The 15698-nt window shown below is 35.2% G+C and overlaps 1 protein-coding gene across 8 annotated transcripts in view; it reads right to left on the bottom strand.

Annotated features, from left to right (window-relative positions):
* Positions 1–15573, bottom strand: part of LOC128675202 (NAD kinase-like) — a 33338-nt gene extending 17765 nt beyond the window's left edge. For 2 of the 8 annotated variants that reach the window (XM_053754460.1, XM_064436348.1), the window contains exons 1-2: positions 15434–15573; positions 11211–11345 (exon numbers count right to left, since the gene is read on the bottom strand). In XM_053754460.1, coding sequence (XP_053610435.1) covers positions 11211–11344 — 134 coding nt within the window. In that variant the 5' untranslated portion in view covers position 11345; positions 15434–15573. Of the gene's footprint in view, positions 1–5285; positions 5871–10569; positions 10772–11210; positions 11346–15433 lie in introns of those variants that run through there. The other 6 variants (XM_053754465.1, XM_053754464.1, XM_053754461.1 and 3 more) reach the window with 5 other exon arrangements.
* Between the last annotated feature and the right edge of the window lie 125 nt (positions 15574–15698).

Raw genomic sequence — 15698 nt, 5'->3', positions numbered from 1 at the left:
ACTGATCCAGCAGTAGTTGGATGTGTACTGTACGGATATATGTACCATATGGTTGGGATTGGGACATGCTTGTTTACTCGCCATAATTCCAGTGACGTCGAGGTCTATGCACGGAAATCTGTCGTGCAGCTGGCCGTACGTGGTGGAGGGAGGCTATCATGCACTTAGAGGTACTGGTGTTCTCGTATTTCACCATAAACAAACAACGAGCATGACCATAGTTGTCTAATCATGATGGATGAACTCAGATTTCAACACGGAGGACTGAAGGATTTTTCTATCAGAAGTTTCTTTACATTCTTATATTGAATATGGCCATGAATTGTAAATTCTCTGGACCATCATAATAGGTCTAATAATATACCCTGTGTGTATGGGTGTATGTGGAAAGGGCTCCATGACAACCAAGGTACAACAAAATGAATTTGTATGACGCATTTTATGATCAATAAAACTATTTTCAGTCAGAAAAATCTTTGTCCTTAATCTGATATTAAAGTACCATAAAACATTGCCGTACAAAGCAGCCCTCCAAAATAAGAGAAGAAAGGTAAGTGTAGCTTCCACTCCTCTAGTACGTACTGCCTTTGCCTAACGTCAGTACCCATTCCTATCCGCTTTTCTATTTAACAAACTAAATGTGCTTCTTGAAATTTATCCCATGCAATTAATATAAATGCAAAAAAATTTTTGTTACAATACTTGGACACACATATTTATGATAAAATTGAAAACTTATTACCTAAACCTACATAACTTCACAATTAATATATATACTGAGTATATATATTAATTACCATTCTGCTACGATTCACACATACCACCAGTATCGCAAACCAAACTGCTCCTCACACTCTATATTATATTTACCTCAAGTTACACACGCACACTTATGGTCTCACATTAATTTCCTACCGTAACCTTGTTCCTTTTTGTTTATTTCTTTTACTTAACATTCACAATTGTAGTCTTTATGTAAAACTTTTAGGAAGTAGCAGGTCATTTCCATCACGAGTATCATAAGATTCCTCACTGGGAAGTCCTAGCCTTATATTGTAACCAAGATTACTGGAATAAATGACTATTTTATTTATTATTTATATTTTATTTAATAATCTGTTAGTCAGTGTCTGACAAAAATATCATTGTAATTGTCTGCAAATGGAAGGCCAGCAATAGCATAATTAATATGACATTAATCAGTCATGATGATAGTCAACAAAACCATAGACGAAAAAAAAAAACCGCTACAGCATTTTATAAAGATGACAACTCATAAATTGACATCTTTGAAATACAATAGTATTACTTAGTAGAGTAGACGGTGATGTTAAATAACAGGCTCACAATTTTTTCTAGATCCATTTTCTATGGTCGATTTTCATGAATCGACATCGTGACAGACAGCTCGTAAACAATAATGACGATATTGAAACCTTGTAAGTACATGATTCTCTAATTATATACCTGTAAAATAGACTAAAAAGTGTCGAGGTCAGGGCTTCCGAGAGCGGTTGAAACCAGGAAAAGCGCTTTATTGATGGTTGTTATATTTATTCACTAGTATATGTTAACAAACAGTAGTAAACAAATCTGAAAGGTCGAATTTACCAATGTCTGCGTCACAATATGAAATACGGACTGGACAAGGTAGCTATGGGAATTGATAAAGATAAGCAAAGCAATATAAAAATGCATAACTAATTTATGAGTGAGATTTGTAAGGACCGTGGCAAGTGGTCTCTAGTCTGTTTGAATTAGACTAGAAAGAATTTCTACTGCTTACAGTTTACGCCTGGTTTTTTTAGTTAATTTATTAGCGATCAAACTTTTTACGAATTTTTTTTGACGATGTTATAACAATGTACAAAGAAAATTTTGTTCAGCGGCAATAAAACAACAGGAACTATTCAAAACTAGCGTGACCTCTGATCTGAATAAAAAACTGATACAGAAAGAGACGAAAAATTGGTTGAATTGGCTGCGGTGTAAGACAAAATTTTACAATGTTCGTTCCAAAACTAATACAATGTTCGTTTAAAGATATTACTTATAAATAATGCACAGATCACAATACTACTGGAACAAGTTGAATGAATAAGTTTACGATTGCAATAAGTTTTAAACAAACATTGACATAATTCTTGACAATATTTACACTGCGTGTAGGTGTTTTATGGCCTTATGACATAAATCTACATTTATTGCAACATAGTTACGATATCATATGAGACAATAGTAGAACTGAAAAAGTTTGAGACTGACGACACTAGCTCGAAGTTCATTTCATCAATTTTCTCCAATTTTATTTGAAGGTTAAACAAAGTTTTTGCTTTCAAAAAATCGGAATGGAAAATGGAAAACCATAATCGGAATGGTTACATCGAATCAAACATATCAATCGAACATTTTCGATTGAGAATTTGTTTAAAACCTACGACAAAATTTGAAGATAATTACTAAATTTCATTGAATCTTACAGAAAAAGATGATAGAACTCATAAAAATACATTTCCAATCATGTTACTTGAACTGCCGGCATTCCTACAGCAATACCAATAAATATTCCTAACTAAGCAAAATAAATCGAACAAGCAATGAGAGGACACGAACGAGAAACAAACGAGTGCAATGAATCCAGAGAGCTTGCAGTTAGCACTTAGCATAGAAATGACAGATGTTGATAGATAATTTTCTATGCATTTCTGAGTAGAAAATCTAGCAAACAGGACCGGCTTTCCATCGACATTCGTGATAAATGCGACAGACCAATTAACTGGTTTTCAATTAACTGTAAATGCTGTAAGTTTTGCAATGGAATTGGTTCTTTCACTGTGTACTATGTTAATACTAGACGTACATACATCATTGTAGCATACAGTATAACTTATACGTAAGGAGAGTTAGACTTTCATATGTAAATAGAATGGTAAAACATTAACTTGTAAAAACGACCACACAAACATCATAATAACACAAACCAAATTAAACAATATTATATCGCTAGTCTTTTAGAAAATGAGCAAGGATACAAGTCATGCATAAGTAACTGAAGTACATCAAACAGAAAATAAATAATGACCGGCACGGCACCACGAAGGCTACAGACAGTAACGCATCGGGGGTTATCTGGGTCGATGTAAAACTTGGAAACAGGGTGGCCAAGCTATGGCTACTTGTGTGAAATAAAGTCCGTAGGGAAACATTATGGCAAGGGGAGAGGGAGAGAGGGCGAATGTTTTGCCAAGTGAATCCTTATAAGTAGACAAATCCGGTATAGTGGCATTCTAGTAGGGTTTTTCGATTCGTGTCAAAGAACGTTTGGCCGATTTATATAATGTTCGTGCCTTGATAGATATTTACAGCATGTCCATCTTTGTCGAGTGTGCTATATTAGAAAGATAGAAAAAACCTTTATTTGCTCAAACATAAACTAGGTATAAACCTAGTTTAAAACAGCACAGTACAATTATTACATATACTTGGATCCTATCGAAGGCTCTCCAAAAAGTTTATTCAATCGACGAACAGACCATTACCTGATCGATATTTGGCCATTAAAAGTTCATTAAAAGTGAAAATCGAAATATGCTCATGATATATATAGTACCATACTTCGAAAAATGCTTGAAAATCTTAGATCTTAAAACATTGATTAATAGAAAGCTATTTCAAATTACAGAAATTGGTAATTTGAAACCATTAATTATATAATTACTATATTATTATTAAATATATAATTACTAATTTACCTGTAAGAAACAATTTATGACTCTAGTAATTCTGTATATGTAAATGGCTATTTAGTAAATGATTAAGAAAATCTCAAAGAACCGGATACTAGCATGAGATAGCAAGATGATTGAGTCTTTAGCTAGAAAGATGTTATTATTGATAGTAACCGTTTATCCAGGGTATTTACATTAATGCTACCACTTAATACAGATTGGATGACATGGTTACGTAAAACTGTATAATAAAGATGAATGTATAGAGACAACTGACAAAAATTCGCGATTCGCCAATATTTTTCATGCTAATGCAAAGCATGTACGTAATAGGATGTGGCGTTTGTTTTTCTCTAGTCACGTTTTAGTGCAAAGCTAACAATAACATCTAACGGATTTTTGATCCCAAAATTAAATAAAAAGAATTTTTATACTAAGCATCCATAGGAACTTTTCCCCACATACAAAAATGTGTAATATAATAAATGTTTCTATGTTCAGAAGTCTCAAGTATTTCATTTCGAATGTCGGCATTTCTCCGGAAATCCTTAAATTGTTAAAAACCAAGTCAATCCAGATGAGAGCAAGCGAAAGCTAACAGATTCCTATAAACTGTTAAAACAAGTAAGTCTAGATTCAGATGACATAGAATCTGTAATGGAATGCGGCAGTCATACAGCCTATATAATTAACTCTAAATCAATGCCCTGATTGCTTTCCTTCACATCTGCTATGAAATAAACTGACAAAACAATACTGGCTAGATTCAGGCAAAATTGAATCTTGCAGTGAAGTAGACAAATATCTATGGTATCCCAAAATTAATGGCGATAAAAATAAGAAACCTATTAGTAACGTAACAAACTGTTAAAGAAACGTCTGCGTAACTAGATTCAAGCGATATGGAAATTTTAATCGAGATCAGCAGACGAATAGCTATTGTATTCGGAAATTATTAGCAGTTGTTTGTGAGGAAAATGCCAATGCAAAAAAGCAAAAGTTAGAAAGTAAAAACTGTTAAAACAAGTCTGGCTAGATTCAGACGATATCTAATCTGTAATCATGGGTATCGCGATTTTTGTAATATATAGGTACCTAGTCATTGGTGATGTTTTGAAAATAAAACTTTGAATCCTACCTAAGTTTGCGCGGCTGACCGTGGTAGTCCATCTAATCTCTGTGAACGAATGGGCAAAAATATCGTTTTTCTATACCCCGTATACTTTTTAAATGTAATGTGATGATAAATATGGAGTTGAAAAGATTTACTACTTTATCATAATTTTATTTGGAAGTTGTATTGTCATCGTGGTATAATATACAAAATTATATCACATGTTATCAGTTATGGCGGTTATCATTTAGTAGATAATAAACCACAATAATAAGTACCTAAATACGTAAATGTTCATTCCCACAAGCAAATATGCAGAGAACAGCCTTGCGTTATGTGTTAAAAATGCATAATGAGCTACACTTGACGTATCTAAAAATGCCAGACTGATCATAGGTAAGTATATTGATTTGTGTCAAATACTGTTCAAGCAATAAACTTACGGCCAAGTCCCTGATCGTCTTCTGCGATGGCTCTTTGGCTGAGGCTCTGAAGCGTGGAGCAAGCCCTGAGGAATCAAACTCTTGGTGGTCTTCCTCCTACACAGGCGATAATCTGGCCTTTCTGCTACACTCTTACATAGTCTGGACAACTCGCTCTCCGACCGACACCACAAAGATTCCATCGACAACATTTTTTCAGCAGAACTTCAGTACACTCGTAACAGACGGTCACGCGGTCAACTTTCCCCTATCATATCACTCACAAAAACGGTCAGACACGATCATATGTTAAGTTTTAGAACGTTCAAATGCAAAAGTTTATGTAAAATTTCACAATCGCCAATGTTTTGGGCACGGCAACCTTCTGTTAAGGCGGTGCGCGAAATCGCGTTGCAAAATTCTGACACATGAAGCCTGCTCGACTGGATGCCTGAATATTGCAAGGCTACGAGGTGCAAGTGATTTGTGAATTATTGAGTGCACACGGAAACGTGCGTGTTCGTACGCCGCTCGGGGGCGAATACGTGAGAGCTCGGCTACGGCGGACGGCCGACTGTTTGGAGTGGAGCTAGGGCTTCGAGCGTGCCCCCAGCCACGGCTCCACGGCGACGGAGAGTGCTCGAAAATCGCAAACAAAGCCGCCCACTGGACACGCGCTGCTATCGCCGATGGCCCGATGCGACAAATCTTGACCTAAATCACACCACGGCACAGATTCGTGCCCCAGTACCAAAGTAACTTTGACATTTAACACTGCACTGTTACAACTATCTATTTTTAGAAGTGCATTGTGCATAAGTCGAGTTATTAAGAAACACACATGGCATGTACGATATTGATTAAGTATTGTACTCTTTTTGTCAAAGATCTTTGGAAAAACCAGCATCAATTAGCCAAAAAATATTTAAAGTATAGGTAAGTACTGAAGTTTATCAAACTCAAAAAAATCGCCTCGTTATTTGCAATATAGGACACATAATTTCACTTATTGACGTTAAAAATTTAATAATAAATAAGATTTCCATATATTCAATAAGGTCAAACAATATTGTAAAATATTGTTCTGCTTCTAAAATTATATCCAGTTCATTGACAATGACTTCTGCAAGGATCTTTTGCATTGTTGAACCTAATGAAACAATGAAGTCTTTACAATCTTTTTTAATATTTTTCGCTCGAAAGAACTTCTTACACCTACTGACTATCAATTATCGCACCGGTCGCGACCACGTGGTCCGCCTTTTATACTTATATTTATGATCAAAAGTGATCCAAAAGACAAAAGTCTACTTTCTACCGAAGATCACGCCGTTTATGCATCTATAATATACATATATATACTACTGAATAATCTATATAACATTCTACTAAATAATGATAGCTTCCAGTCGATTACTCAACACTATGATGCAAGTTATTCAATGCTCCTGATTATTGAATTATTACACAATTCTTCAAGTAACTAGTTTTGGAAAAAATCACATATGTCCTTTCAAAATAAAAATTTTTTGAAACTTATTAATTTCGGTGCATATTGTGAAAAAATGCCTGTTGTAAAAAAGGTACCCAGTAAATTGGTTCTATGCTACTAATCATGACTATCTTATAGAAATATTTAATCCGAGTGTTAGTCGCAAAAATTATAGCACAGTGATTAAACAAATAATAATCACAAAATTGATAACTACTATAATGTATGATCAATATTTGATTTAATTAAGCAATTAAATCGATTTGGATCGGCCATTTTTGTCAGGTGGGGATATTTTGTTATCAGATATTTTTTGAATATTCTTATAAAATACATATTAAGCATTAATAAGTAATTCACCGTAGAACGACCGTCACCTGTGGTCACCGACCACCGTATTTGATCATACTGTCTGACAATCAATACGGTGTAGACCAATAAGTGGCCGAATCCCATATAAACTTACTGAAATCGGATTTTTTAGGTTAATATTTCTTGATGTTATGCGGTTTAAAGAGGATTATCAAATCAGATCAAAATATTGAGAAAGCGTCAATGGCTTATTGGTACTAACTAACTCTGCTATGAATGATGGCGAAGAAAATAAATTATCCCCAGTTTAGATCCCAATCTAAAGTAGCGTGAGATAAAAAATTTGGCGCAGTAACCAGCAAAAAGCAATCATGCAGACATCTGTTTTTCCAGCATAGGTCAAGAGTCATCGTCCTAAAACTGTTACATTCCTGTCGGGCGTGGTGACTCAGTAATGCCTCACAAAATAAAGGCAAAACGACTTGACCCTAAACTTCAACAAGTCATTGTGGAAAAATAGAATCCTTTGTTTAAAAAATGTCGTATTTCGAATTAGAATCAGGTAAACATTCAGGATACTGATGTTGCATTGTTAAGTTTGTTTTTCCTTTTTTCTGTGTGAAAATTTTAAGGCTGTTTTTACGGTGTTTTTCCGTCTACCGTAATACAATAAACATGTAGCGGATGTAGTATGAATAAAATAAGTATGTTGGATTTCTCGTATCCTTCTGTAGTACCTTTTTTTGTGGCCAAACATATACCTAATTGATAATGCGGAATGTTGAAAACCGTGTCACATTCACAGACATGCATAATCTTTTTTGTTTTAATAAGAAAGTAAAATTTGAACAAAATGATCCGATGAGTATGATATGTAATCATTCTCTTAATCTACCTATAATAAAATTCACGTCACCAATGCGCCCGCGACATAGTAAATTGTAAAGAAACAAAGATATATAGATTAAGGGCTAAAATACTCATGGAAAAATAAATGTGTGCTGCATTTTTTTCTGAATTTTCTAAAATACTAGTATTTTAAATATAATATGTATAAAACATATGTGTAAAAATCATAGACGAATTAAATGAACTATTTAATACATCTATGGTAAATATATGAGTGTAATATGTGTTTTAAATACTATTTTTCCATTCCATTCTGTGCACCTTTATTTTGATTAAAAGTATACGAGCAAAATTGTCATGTTCGTGTATTCATGTCAAAGTGAAAACATACAGAATATCGGTGCGATAAGTCTGTAACCCGTTAGGTCAGAAGGTCCTATTTCTATCTGTTATAGTCAATAATCTTGGGAAATGATAAATTCAACATACCGAATATTTATTCTAATGTACTATCTATTTAATTAATGAAAGTAGGTTTCGACAATGCTCTATGGCGGAGGAAGTAATCGGGAAGATCTTCTTTGCATGTCGATTACAAATCTACTACAGTTACTGCTCTTCACCAATCGATACTAATTACATGGAATTAGTAAGTACAATACTTACTAAATCCATAAAATATTATTAATTTAATGATGGCAAACAGGGGAAAATAAGAGAAAGGTATATTGCATATTTCGTACAAAATGACATATTTAATAATATCATTTTAGGTAATAGTATCGTTTACAATACGGTCACGAGAGCAGCATTCTTCATCAGAAACAACGGTTCGCCCGTTAAAATTCCTCGGATGCCTTTTTGTAGCCCCCGCCCTGGGCTATCACCATTATCGGTATTGCTGGTATGTCAAACATATCCAATTGGAATTCTTGTATCGATCAACGCCATTTTTCTGTCGATTTATTAGCTGGGTTATCGATAATTATCATAGCAACGGTTTATGGATTTTTAAAATAAAGTAAACCTAGTAACTTTTGTAATGTGAGATTTTTTTTTACGAAAATACATATTTCATGACGTTTTTAAATACTCAAATGATCATAAAAATGGGTTAGTTGAAACTTTCTGGAACTGAAATCTCATGTTTCTAGCAAACACAAATGAAAAAGCCAAACCAACAAGAGTACCGACTGACGGTCGACCCTTATTCCAGCTATACGTTATCGCGATACAGTTTGCCAAACTTTGGCGGATTCCGCATACATTACTGGTTTTTTGTTCTCACATAGCTCTCTCATACAAACTACGTAATGTTCATTCATTCGCGTCGGCATCTGTCTGTGTTCGGCGATAGTGTGTAGCGGCATCATAGATTAGTCGCAATGTGCCCATGCTAGTTTCTAAACCACACATAACTACGCGTTCTTTACATGAACTAAGTATTATATACAATTGCGTGTGTATTTACTAGGTAGATGGCTGCATGAAGTTTATATAATCTGTTGAAATGTTTGTGTTGCCGATTGTGACGAACGATAAAAGAACTGTATCTATTGAAACTTATTGCGTTTTTATTTAATCAATGTAATGAGTAGGCTACAGGGTCTATTTTAATTTGTTAGACGATGTTAATGTACACTTTCGGCGGCGCATTATTACGCCGTTGAAAATTACAACCTCAGGCACACATCTGAATTATTGCTATAAAAAATACGACAGGCGTTTATGATACAATTAAGAATAATAATAGACATTAATTTAGAACTCTCATGTGTTGCCTAGCTGCATCCTTTCTATCCTTTGTTTGCTCCGTGGTGTAAGGTTGTGTGCTGAATGGTGTGTCCTTTCAGTAAAAACTGAATGGCTATGTAATTGTAATGTGATTTGCTGCCCTAGGATCCAGCCTACATACGCCCTAGGATACAGCCATTTGGTAAATCCGCCACTGCTTCACCCAGTTATACTTCAGACAGTACCTACATCTGTCACTTTAGTTAGTGAGCAGTTTGTGCTCTTCCACACCTGGATATTCCTTCTAATGTGCAGACTTGGTCTTTTACCAAGATTCGAAAGTCCATACTTCTGCCCAAGAGCAACGGATAATGTAGTAAAGGGCTTACATCTGTTAGATAAAGCAGTAAAATAATGTAAGCCAAAAATATACAGAAAAGGCATTTACATGGATGACATTAGTGTATCATTAGGGTGGAATGACAGCAAAATGCTGTAAACAAACCTTAGATCTCTGATGTAGAGACCGATACAAGCTAATAACTATGTGGGTCATCTCTCATAGGTTAGGTGAATATATCACGGGCCTAAAGAGTTGTAGGTTACACCTCTAAAACCTGAACCAGTTATCCGGGTTATATTAAAAGGCCAACAGGAAAAAATCACCTTTCCCCCCAGTAAAACAAATGTGTGTGTAAATATTTGATTGGTTGTACATCTTTTAGGTGAAAGTTTTAATTTTGATTTAGTTATTCTTGTAAACTGAAAGATGAATATTATCTATGTGTAAAACTTGTAGAATGTAAACAATGGTAATACCAAAGCATTTTTCCATTTTATATTTATTATTCCTATTTCATCTATGTTTTCAATATGCACATTTTATTAGTTCAAATAACATAAGGGTAAATATCCTACCTTTCTTCTTCTTCAGTCGTTTCTTTACTGGTGGAGGGTGGTTTTCCCTTTACTTTATTTTCCATTTTCTTTGGCTTTAAATCGACACTGACATTATTTTACCATACTCATCTATTTCAAAATTCAAATAGTCGAGCAAATGAATTGTACTATATTTTATTTTAGATTAAAGTCACCAATTTTAGGTTAGGCAAAATCTCACAAAACATTGATTGACCTTTGACGTTGAAGTTTGAAGACTTTTGACATTGACATTGCACTGACATAATTTTCTGTGATTATTTGCATCTTATTTCACACAGCCTTGTAAGTTACAATTTTTGTTAGTAATCATTTTGCAAATTATAAAAAGTACATGCTCAATATTACGAAGGTATTGTATGTAAGTATATATCTTGTCAATTTTGACCCAAAGTTTCAGTTTTCAAGTTAATGACCAAATCAATACTATCTAGCCTGGGGGGGGAGTGTAACTGTAAATATACTGACTTTGTTTGCTCCGTGGTGTTTCAAGTTTGTTGGCTTAGGTATTCTTGCACACTTATAATGTTAACCTTTTCATGTCAGCCTATTCAGCCAACTGATGACGAAAGGTTTATGCTCAGCTTCTTCTATACCATTCTCAGACTTGTATGACTTACCTAAAAGTATTCAATTTATCCACTACTTTAGTTAGGGGAGCTAACTTTCTCAAAGGTCCTGGGGAGCCTCCGGGAGAATTTTCACGGGACTCCGACGCCAACACCCGCGCCACCATCAAATCTTGCTCGTTCATCCTGTAAAGCAAATAACAATTTAAATTGAGTACCTACCTACTATTTTCGATAACACATAAATTCAAGAAACATGGTTACGACGACCTAAATATGCCACGTTCCAATCTGTACCTATAGTAGTTTTTTTGTGTCCCATCGTTAAGGAAAACATTGTGAGGAAACCTCTAGTTTATAATTTGTCAGTTAGCATGTGAAATGGAGAAGGCATTTGACAGCGGTCGGTGGTGGGACGTCCGCCTCTAAACCGAATGGTCCCAGGTTCGAATCCTCGTGCCACATTAGTATACCAATCTCTTTTATGTATAATAGTTTTCATCACCATCATCGACCACCACTTGCTTCCTTGAAGAATGTAATCTTAGCTAGATTCAGGATGAAACTAATAAAAATATGTTAAAATAACACTAAGTATTGTCTTGTCACACTCGCACATAACGTAAACATTGGTACAACAAACACGGAAGAATTTGTTTCATTAAATTTATTTAATGGCATATTCACACGTAATATTTAATCAAAGACGTCTTAAGGAGAATATGTAAGAGCATCTCCGTGTTGAATAGGTAAGTGGCGTGTGGTTTCCGCCCTAGAATAGGCAGTGGCGTATATCATACATATCTGCCGACGCGGGTGAGACGCCGCGGAATCAGAATTTGCCGCCAATTTGACATCATAAATCTTATCATGACGACACCTTTGACGTCTCGACACATAGATATTCCATATTTTTCTAATCAATTAAAAAAAATTCTAGGATGAGCTATCTTCTTGAAAAACTTATATGGAATGAGACAAGGAGTAAGTTGATAACTAAATAGGTCTAGATATCATGAATTCATTATGTGGAAAAATACGGTGCGTGAAATATGCGTGTTGCATGAACAGCTGTAGAGATGATAATGATTAAAAGATCACACTACATTCTATACTACCCGATCCGAGAGTGATTGCATTCTAGTTGATTCATTATCACAAACATAAAACAATAAATAAACACGTAAGGCACGCGGTATGCTTAGTGTATTTTTATTAATCCTATGAATTGCATAACCTATACATTCCTTTCTATTCGGTGCAGTGTTTTCCATCTCTTCCTATTTTCAGCTATTGTTTTGACTTCCATGTACCTTCCATGCCCTTTTTAACTGAGTTCCAAAAAAGGAGGAGGATATTGTTCAGGTGTATATTTATTTCCGCTTATGGCTTTTATTTTTCCTATTCATATTATTGTCCCCTTGTTTAATCCAATTTCAAACGGTGTCGACCTTTTATATGTCTTTAGGATTTATGTATGGCTGCCATATCTACATATTTGCATACCATACCATAATTTTTTACACGCTATACAATACAAGGCGGCCATACATGTTTCCACATCTCAACCTATCTTATTTATATACTATTGCAGATTACAGGATAGTTTTGATTTTAGACGTAAACACTACCAGATTTAGCCTCGCCGTCCTGCCTACCTCACCCAGACTTCTCTAAATTCTCAAAATTTTCCGAGCTTCAAGTCTTAAGTACCCCAACTTACCCTATCATAAATAAAAAAAAAAGAGATGTAAATGTTTTTGTCTCGTTCTGTCTATAATCTATTTTATGAATAACAGGGTTAGTTAACTACACGTATAATATATTCGTCAAAATAAAGGCCAGTGCAGGTAATTGATAGTACGAAATAAAAATTGATTGGAGCGGGTTGAACCAAGGTGAACGTCCGTCGTGCTGGTCGGGTCGTGGTCTGCTTTAATTATTCGCCATGTGTGGCATAATTGGCAGTGTGAGGTGTGTGGAGGTTGTATTCAGGGGTGCCGCTTGTATGAGGACACGTGGAGGACACCAACGACCTACACCAAGATACTACATACCTACCCACACTCAAAGACAAAGGGAACTAGTTACACGTTGAAATTTAAAAACATATTTCGCCGAACATACAGCCAGTATCATAAGATTTAATTTAAATTAAAAAATCAACTTCCATATCGACCAAGGCATATTCTATACAGTTGATATACAATACTTTTCCCATACATAAAACAAGGTTGAGGCAGGGGCGAATGTTTAAAAGTTAATTTTTTACTGGACGTTGACCACGCAAAGATGAATGAGAGAGTTTTCTTTATTTTTTAAAATAATATTACTACCAAGCAGCGATCACAAACATGCGGCCCACTTAATGGAATGTAGGTAGTTACCGCTCCTATGGATAGACGCGACCGTATGGATGACAATCCATAGTACCTATGGATGCCTGCAATACGGGTGTAACACGCGCGTTGTCAACTTTGTGGCTTGGAACCTTTTACCACAGTACCCTGTAGCCCTGTAGTTACACTGTCTCTCTCACCCCTCAAACCGAAATAGGTACAATAATTCAAGCAATGTTGGCTGAAATAGATGAGCGTGAGCTACCCATGCAGACGACCTTTGTCTAAGGTCTACCATGTGATCGATTGCCACACCACAGCACCCATTCGGTACGTAGAAATACAAATGTGTGCATTCCCTAGCAATCGATGTGTAGCCTAGGTTATAAATAGCTGGGTACAGACAGCGTGAATAAGTATACTGTGCTCACAAACACATACATGCAAACATATACATTTCAGGAAAATATTAGCAACATTTTCCTAATAAACTGAATATGAAAGTGGTTTTATCAGAATGATAAATTTGTAGATAAACAGATAAATTTCACAACTAAAGTAGCCACCGACTTTATTTCATAGTGTATGAAACCGCAAAGGCAATGCCAAAGAATTTAATTAAAATCAGGTACATTCCACTCCACAACAATGAGTACGAGTTAAATGCATTTACACTAGCATCCTGAAAATATGACCAATTCATAACCTTGCTTATTTATTTATTTATTTATCCTAGATAGGGGAATTCATAGGTTATGAATTCTCATATCTAGGATAGGGGACGGAAGTCTACACGACGCCATGCGGCACTGTATGTACCTGTATGTTATAAATGATTAAAGCAACAACATAGACCAAAATCATAATTATTTGGTAGATAAGAGATTGGTCTCATTCGAGTATCCGGATTTTCGTGTAGCAATTTCAAAAGTTATGCTAGCAATGATGATCGCCAACCTTCGTTGAGAAGCAGTAGGTGCTTTATGAATTAAAAAATGTCTATTTGTCGCATCGCGCTGTATTGCCGTTTTTGCCGCTCACAGGTACACATGACAATTCACCTAAATTTACACACTTCAACCATGTCACATGTGCTAACACTATAAGATCTACAACTTACGTCATATTAGGAAAACACGTTTTACCAGTTATTTTTTAACAAATCGTAAAAATCATTGTTTAAAGTTGGGAATATGCTAAAGAAAATAACAAAACAAGGCACTATGTTACCAGACGATTTTAAAATACCTAATTTTATACACCTACTTATACACTTTCGTTCATATCTTGTCTATAAATACAGTTCTGAAATTTCCTCAATACAGGAAAAATATGTGCTACCGCAGGTTTACCTTCAAGACGCTTGAAGTAATTTTTCCTCGATTTCAGTGTATTTTCGATATTTTTTTAACTTGCAGGTGTGTATTTGTGTACTTTTGTGAGATGTCTACTAAATTATTCATTCATTCATCATTAGAATCTTTCTTGTCGGTGGAGATCCTTCCATCTCTCTCTATGTATGTCTCTCGGTATGTTTTTTTTTGTTGTATCTTAAATAATATAAAAGGCGAGGAAAAGTACTTCATAGTTAGTTACCTAATTTATACCTCTACTTATTAATCCGGCAAAATCTACTGATCCCATGGAGACGGATGTTCACATAAGAGAAGTTACGCGTAAACACACTTATCTGAGTAATTGTTACTCGTATTTACTGATGATAATCTTTTGTGGATTCATGCCATGGTTTTTCTATGTTTGTTTCGAGAGACTAGTAGGTAGTATAGATCTTGGACAAATAATATTTATACCTTGCTATGTAAACAGGCGGCAAAACTATCTGAAGATCTTGATAAGTAAACATGAGAGTCACATCGCCGTTTTCCGCAACTAATAACTAGTTAGCATACTGACAAAATTTGAATAAACACTTACCTCGGTTTTCACCACAAAATCACTGTCATAATCCTGTACTATTAATAGAAATGTTGGTACACTTTAGCACGTGCGATCACTTCCACCTTTAGCAAGACAATGCGTGGCGCGGTGTCGCCGTCTCAACAAGATCTGCTGCTGCTACAGGCAATGTATGTATGTATGTAAGTCACGGTCGCCTATCCGCTCACGAGTTCCGATTTTTACAACATTTGATTTGGGAGGTGATTCGAGTCATAAAATATTTTTGTATGCATTTTTCGGG

Source organism: Plodia interpunctella, chromosome 14 (assembly GCF_027563975.2).
Source record: "Plodia interpunctella isolate USDA-ARS_2022_Savannah chromosome 14, ilPloInte3.2, whole genome shotgun sequence".
In the NCBI taxonomy this organism is placed as follows: Eukaryota; Metazoa; Arthropoda; class Insecta; order Lepidoptera; family Pyralidae; genus Plodia; species Plodia interpunctella.
This window is presented reverse-complemented; position numbering and strand designations above follow the sequence as displayed.